We start from the raw sequence: 7,026 nt of genomic DNA, 5'->3' as shown, positions 1-7,026 counted from the left end.
GAGGGTCTGTGAGGGCTTCACCAGGCTGGGTCCCGACTCCTGCAGCTGCACCTGGGACAGGACACCTGTGGACAGAGAGAACCACGGTGACTCATGGGCTCAGATGCAGCTTCCCCATGTGTTCACGTCTGAATCCCTGAGAAACTCACCTCTGGGAGCTGACACCAGGAAGAGGAAGAACCACAGTGGATTCATCTTCTTGCAGATGAGATTCATGAAGCCCAGAAAATCTCTTCAAGCATGAGGAGAAACCCGAATTTAAGTGAACTGGTACTTTGTTTTTACCTTGTGACATAAGGGGATGTTTGCATACGGGAGGGACCAGTCTATAAAAATCGGAAAGTAGTGAAGGGAGGTCCCAGTCTCTGGGGCTCCACCTGAGGAGGGTGCTGACTGTTTCCTCAGAGAACTCAGCCCCACCTGGGGTCCCCTCCCTGTGCCTGGGGGCTCTGTGTCCAGGAATGAAATGATGCTGAAGGGCTAGTCAGGAAGTCAGCTGTGCTCAAGGATTAACGGCAGGTTTGGGGATAGACTTTAGTCCCGTGGAGGCATACATTTCACATAAATACCCATCACACATTCTGGGTCCTCCAAGATGTCAGACGCAGACTCTTGCTTTTTCCTTTCTGCATTACCTCATGTTTATATCCTGGATACGCAAGTACTTGAGACAAACCATACATGTCATAATGACATTGAATTCAGACAAAGTCAGGTAAAATTGAATGTTTATCATAATTCACAACGGACTTCGTGTTTCCCTTAATTTGGGTGAACATTTCTTCACCTGAAACAGTTTAAATATTATCAAGACTTGCTCTGGAGGTGGATTTACTCTTAACAACTATACACACAGTTTATTTTGTGGGCAAGGTAGTCATTCTTGCTGAGATGGTCATGGATCCCAACACTGCTGACGTGGTCTGAAGCCTGACCTGCCTGTTTACAGTGCACAGCTGAGTGTCTGCAGGAACACCGCGAAATTCAGAGCTCCCTCCTTGCGGGTGGATGTTGAGGAATCCCCAGGGCTAGCAAGGCCTAAGAACAGACAGCTCCTGGATGCTCCTCAGGACTCCAACATGCTGGGCAGTTGACCTGGTCACAGTGCACAGACTCACTCCTTCTAGAAGTGTTCATTTTTACTCTCCCTGTCACAGCCAGTGACATTGGAGCTCACGGAACACAGTTCCCAATGTGCTGGGTGAGAGAACATGCATGATTCTTGGAAGTAAACCTTCACAGTGAATGGCTTGCAGAGTATGAGGGTGTCATGGTCAGAGGAAAGCCCCCACCTCAGGAAGCAGTTTCCCTTGAAAAGACCACCGGAGAGCAGCTCTCCAGAGTCCCTGTGTCACTGAGTCCGGGGACTGTGCCTGATGTCACATCAGTAACGGGTGTTGGAGAGCAGAGCACAGCTCCATCGCATCTCGCTGTGGGCACTGAGGATGTGGCCTCACCATCTGCATTTCAGTCTGCAAGGATGTAAATTTGGGATCACGATGCTAATGGTATGTCTGAAATTTATAGTGGGGTTGCCAGGGTGCTGGATGTTGACATGAGTGTGATCAGTGATGTTATCTCTCCTGGGAACCAGAAAGACCAATGTGAGTCCCCATCTCTGACTGACACCCTGTACATGTAGCCCTGGCTCCACTCCTGCCCTGAGAGGTCACACCTGTGGGTCTGGGGCAGGTCAGTTCTCCCTCAGCCCAGTGATTTCACCTGTACACTGACTGATGTCGAGCCTACTGTCTATGAGAGGATATTTACTCCATATAATTTCATGAACCGAGTACGATACTTCTTCTAGCTTTTCCAATAATATTTGCAGAGTAAATTAAATTCTAAAGAATCTGCCTCCTTGAATGTTGATAATAGGAGAGCCAACCACAGTGATATGGGGAAGAATCACAGGACAAGTCTGGACCCTGTTGTCAGGACCTGAAAATTGAGCTGATACGCTGTGGGATAGGGGAGCGGAAGGGATGGCATCTAAAACCTAGAACCAGGTGGGCCCATTATTCAGCAGGTGGAAGAAGGGCCTGCATTTGTACAGATGCCCCAGCATCTGACCTGCCCTTCTTGAGCTGGTGGATTAGAGGAGATCCAGCCAAATTCATGTTAACATAGAAGGATATATAGCAGGTGTCTTTATGTTTCAGTGGGTGGGGATGTGTTGTTAGGGTCTATTTAACCCTAGGAAAAATGTGTTAGGGCACCCGGACTAAAAAAAAGTTATTTTTCCTTTGTGGAGCTAATTGGAAGGAATTATGTCTGGAGACCAGATCATATGGTAATGCTGGAGGGAATATTCATTAGAGACGCCGAGTGGGTGATGGGAAATGAAGTGGGGAGACTTAAGTCATATTGCTCTGCAGGTTACCAGTGATGATCACAGCAAAAGGGCCTGACCATCGTGATGGGAGGGAGAAGGGCTGATGATGGTGGGTTCATGGGGGCCACGTGGACAGGTCCTTCTGATGGTCTCTGTGTTTTCCCTTATAAAATCTTGAGGGTATAGGCTCAGAATGAGGTGTGGACTTCAGGAACATTGAGACCAGACGGTTTAGGTCATTTTGTATCTTTTTTGGAATCACTGAGTAAAGAAGAAGCAGGAACTATACTTGGAAATGAGCGGTGTCCTCATGTGATGTTAGGTTTGTTGCCTTAGATGTTACTGAATGTAGAGACATTCGCTGTCCTCACATTATGTCTTCTAGATCCACTTGGAATCCAGTTTCAAATGTGAGGGATGTAGATGAAACATTTATTATGAAACAACGTGGTATCTAATTTTTAAGAGGTATAAGTCAAAATTATGGAAATGTGTTACTGAAATTGTAATTGTCAAACTCTTCTCTGGGGCAAAATAAATTAAAATTATTAATAATAATTCAAGGTATTGATTGTGTTTTCAACCGTTGCTAAATCCATTGAATGTTTCGAGTTACAATCATTCATAAACTCAGATCCGTCACGGGTAAAATTTATTGTTACGATATGGTCATTCTAACTTTGGACAGGGTAACCCAAGCGCTGACAGTACCTGGACCACCATCAAAAAATGTTCTGAAACATAACCTGGTTCTTACTCCTACTTGGGCCCCTGGTTACAATAATTCTTTTACTGATCTTTGACCCTTGCCTTCTTTTAACCAACTTGTTTAGTTTGTTCTCTCTAGAACACAGCAGTCTTCTAGACAAGATGACAATAATGCAAAGATTCCAGCCACTCCTCAGAACAGGTCCTGCCAAAATAACAACAGAAGTCACCCTGGGGCCCCTTAACAAAACGGAGGTCTGGGCTTCCCTGGTGGCGCAGTGGTTGAGAGTCCGCCAGCCGATGCAGGGGTCACGGGTTCGTGCCCCAGTCTGGGAAGATCCCACATGCCACGGAGAGGCTGGGCCAGTGAGCCATGGCCGCTGAGCCTGCGCGTCTAGAGCCTGTGCTCCGGCGCGGGAGAGACCACTGCAGTGAGAGGCCCGCGTACCGCAAAAAAAAAAAGGAACAAGGTTTGTTCATAGACACTTCCAGGCCTGAATTTCCCATGTCTGGTGATAAGAGTGTCCTTGATTTGCTTAATGACTAAACTATTATTATTTAGTCTTGTTGGACAGTTTCCCCTTCTTTCTGCATTTGCTCGCTTCTCTGATTAAACTTATTCTTTGGCTAAATGTTTTTCCACAGAAAAAAGGCAGGTGGAAGGCGTGAGGTGAAGGACGATTTCATTTCCACGCCTAGATGTGGGGAGAGCACCTTTCACATGGGAGGTTTATTTCTGGCTTCAGGGTGACAGGGAGGAAGGTCAGAATGTCCCTCTGCACTGGCTCTGTCTTAAGTCACTTTGAGGCATATTTTCGGGTGGCCTACCCTGGGCGCCAACACTCAGGGCCTCTTTTATTATTTTGTTTCTACATATGCACACCATGCATGTGATGTAGGTAACGAGATACTTGAATCCTACAGATGTGAAGCTAAAGTGCAGCCTGGAATTGGCACGTGATGTGCTGGAGAGCACACATCAGGACACAGGGAGACCTCCTGTCGAGGCCTGGGCTTCTCCACCCTGGACCTGGCCTCCCCTGCAAAGGTTCCTGGACAGAGGTGGGCCTGCCTGTAGGTCTGCAGGACTCTTCGTGGAATGAGAAGCTGTGGGACTTTCCTGCATTTTAGTGCTCACGTAAGATGCTGTGGTGAAGAAAGGAGAATAGACTTGTTTTCAGCAGCTTCTGAAAATTCATGTTATTATCCACCTGACTGTAAACTTTCCCGACCAACTACATATGTGTCTATTGGTAATAGCTGTGACGGTGAATATTTCACATAAAATAAACTGCGCAGTAGAAGAGGATGCAGGTATGATCTAAGCGTATAGGGATTCTGTTGGCCCTTGAAGCAAGGAGCACATGTAGAAACACCCCCACCCACGTCCCCTCTAACTGGCATCTTTCCCAGCGACCCCCTGAGGATCCGGGGCTGCTCAGCGCCTTTATGCTTCTCATGCAAGAGGTTAGCAGCAAGTCAACAGGCAGCATCCTGGCAGGGACAGCTGGTCTACAGTAGGGCAGGGCTGAGATACCATAATGAGGAAGGAAGAATATGTTTAACTCTTTACACATCCTCTGGAATAGTATTGAAATGGGTCTATTTAGACAAGAGTTAGACAAGGGAAAACCTGAATATATAACTTTGAGTCTCTGCCTTTCATATATGTCACTTATTCTCCTATTTCGAAAAGTCTTTGTAATTGAGAGACTGAATGTTTAAGTCAAGAACCATGGATGAGTACAGAGAGGTTCCCCAGGGAAAACTGGTATGTGGAGAGGAAACCCCAGACCCTTAGAGGAAAGCAGCCCTTAACTACCATCTGCACCTGCTCCAGGGGCTGAACCACACAGCAGTTGTATGTCCTGAGTTCCCCCTGCATCCCCCCTCCTGTCTCCCTGCAAGGAGGTTTGTGTCTGGGCTCACACTGACTTCCCCTCACTGTGTATCTTTCGCACAGTAATACACGGCCGTGTCCTCAGATCTCAGGCTGTTCATTTGCAGATACAGCGTGTTCTTGGAGTTGTCTCTGGAGATGGTGAATCGGCCCTTCACAGAGTCTGCATAGTACGTGTTACCACCACTACTACTAATACTTGAGATCCACTCCAGCCCCTTCCCTGGAGCCTGGCGGACCCAGCTCATGCCATAGCTACTGAAGGTGAATCCAGAGGCTGCACAGGAAAGTCGCAGAGACCCCCCTGGCTGCATCAAGCCTCCCCCAGACTCCACCAGCTGCACCTCACACTGGATACCTGCAAACACAGAGACATCCTGGTCAGGAGACTGTCACACATCCACTGATTCCCTCACTCACATCCACTCACATCCTCAGTGTCTCTTGCTCTCCATAAATTACCTTGTAAAATAGCCACAAGGACAACCCAGCTCAGCCCAAAGTCCATGGTGAGTGTTCTGTCCTGAACCCCGAATGGAGCACGTGGGAATCCGGGGCTGGAACTCCTCTCCCAGAGCTGCAGGGTCAGGGCTGGGGCTACTTTATATCAGCAGAGGAAGGACCCTATTTGCATGACCTTCTAGTATATAAGAGGCTACGTCGTTGAATGTCCTCAGAAAGGGCAGGGTCTCAGAGCAGGTGTGAGAGTCTTGGATTTTGTGGTGTTGATAGCATTTGGGAAATATAACTTTCATTGTGTGATTGTTCCAGAGTAAATCCTTAGGACCCATATGTCATCTTACATGTGCACTCACATCCCATGATGTCGCTGTCATTGTTATCCTCACGTTAGAGGTGTAAACTACACCCAGAGGAATGGAGGGTGTGTGTAGTGTCCAAGGAGAAACATGGGGTGACCGTTAGATCCAGCATCTGCTCCTGAGCTCTGGGCCAGGCTGCTCCCTGGAACCTACTAGAGGACAGAGTTGGAGTTTCCGGGTGAGGTTTGCAGATCCCCCTCCTGTAATGAGGTCATGATGACTTTGCTCTCTTCTCGTGTTTACCTAAAATATATGGAGGTGGTCAGCGTTGATGAGAAGTATTTTCAAGAGTCTCTTATGTTTCAGTATCTTCCCTTCACTCCTTCCCTCCCATGTCATGCATTCCTTTATTTGTAATTACTTTAATGAGGTTCTTGACATGTAACAAAGCGCACACACTCAGAATGAACACTGTGATGAATACTGACGGAGGCATAAGCATTATCAGGAGAGAACAAATCAATTCCTCTCATTATTTCAGTAGTTTCTGGGTTTTCGCCTTTCTGTCCCTTGTTATCTTCCATCTTGTCCCCTCATCACCATTGATCTTCCCTTTTTACTGCAGGTTACTTTTCATTTTCTGGAATTTATAAAAGTGGGAACATAATATATGTTCAAAACAAAATATATATATATATATTTATTGTTATGGCTTATTTTAGTCAGCAGAAATACTTGTGAATACTCTCATGTTTTTGTGTGTATCAAGAATCCTGGTTTTAATAACAGGTTGCATTAAAGAATGATCATAGCACGATTGGCTTATTTATTAAGTTGATGTGTGATATTGGAACTCTTTCCAGTTTCTGGGTGTTACAATAAAGCTGATACTCGTCTTGGAGACGCAGAGAGATGAGAAGCTGAGAAAATGCTTCTTATTTAGTGTTCTTAAAACAGCCTCAAAATGGGGCAAGTTGCACATTATCAAAATCTCACCAATATATCAGATAATTATAGAACGAAGACAGCAGCAAATTTAAATCTTGGAGAGAGACAAGTGCTCACAGAATCACAAAGACTAAAATTGTTATTCCTGACATAGGCTGCTGAATGGAACAAAAACTACTGCAAGATTAAACTAGAAATTGATGCTTTGAGGTCAAGTGTGGTTAGGGTGTAATAGTGTCCCAACGTCTCCTAAGTAACTACCTCACCAGTGTCAGCGTGGTCCTGCTAAAGTGTGAGTCAGATGGTGTTACGTCTCTACCCACACAGGTGTGTCTTCCTACCTGGGACAGCGCAGGATTCCTGCCTGAGCTGTT

At 46.3% G+C, this 7,026-nt stretch overlaps 1 long non-coding RNA gene and 1 gene segment (V, D, J or C); both read right to left on the bottom strand.

Annotated features, from left to right (window-relative positions):
• On the bottom strand, positions 1 to 240 carry LOC141277906 (uncharacterized). The gene is made up of 2 exons (XR_012329777.1): positions 150 to 240; positions 1 to 65 (listed from the first exon to the last, which is right to left on the bottom strand). It is a non-coding gene; the product is annotated as an uncharacterized lncRNA (long non-coding RNA).
• Positions 241 to 4,984: 4,744 nt separating this feature from the next.
• Positions 4,985 to 5,490, bottom strand: LOC141277904 (immunoglobulin heavy variable 3-23-like). The segment is given in 2 exon segments: positions 4,985 to 5,301; positions 5,406 to 5,490. Coding segments are annotated over 2 exon segments (363 nt in total).
• Positions 5,491 to 7,026: the final 1,536 nt, after the last annotated feature.

This window comes from Tursiops truncatus, chromosome 2 (assembly GCF_011762595.2).
Source record: "Tursiops truncatus isolate mTurTru1 chromosome 2, mTurTru1.mat.Y, whole genome shotgun sequence".
In the NCBI taxonomy this organism is placed as follows: Eukaryota; Metazoa; Chordata; class Mammalia; order Artiodactyla; family Delphinidae; genus Tursiops; species Tursiops truncatus.
Note: the sequence above shows the minus strand (reverse complement) of the source record. Positions and strands in the feature narration are given on the sequence as shown.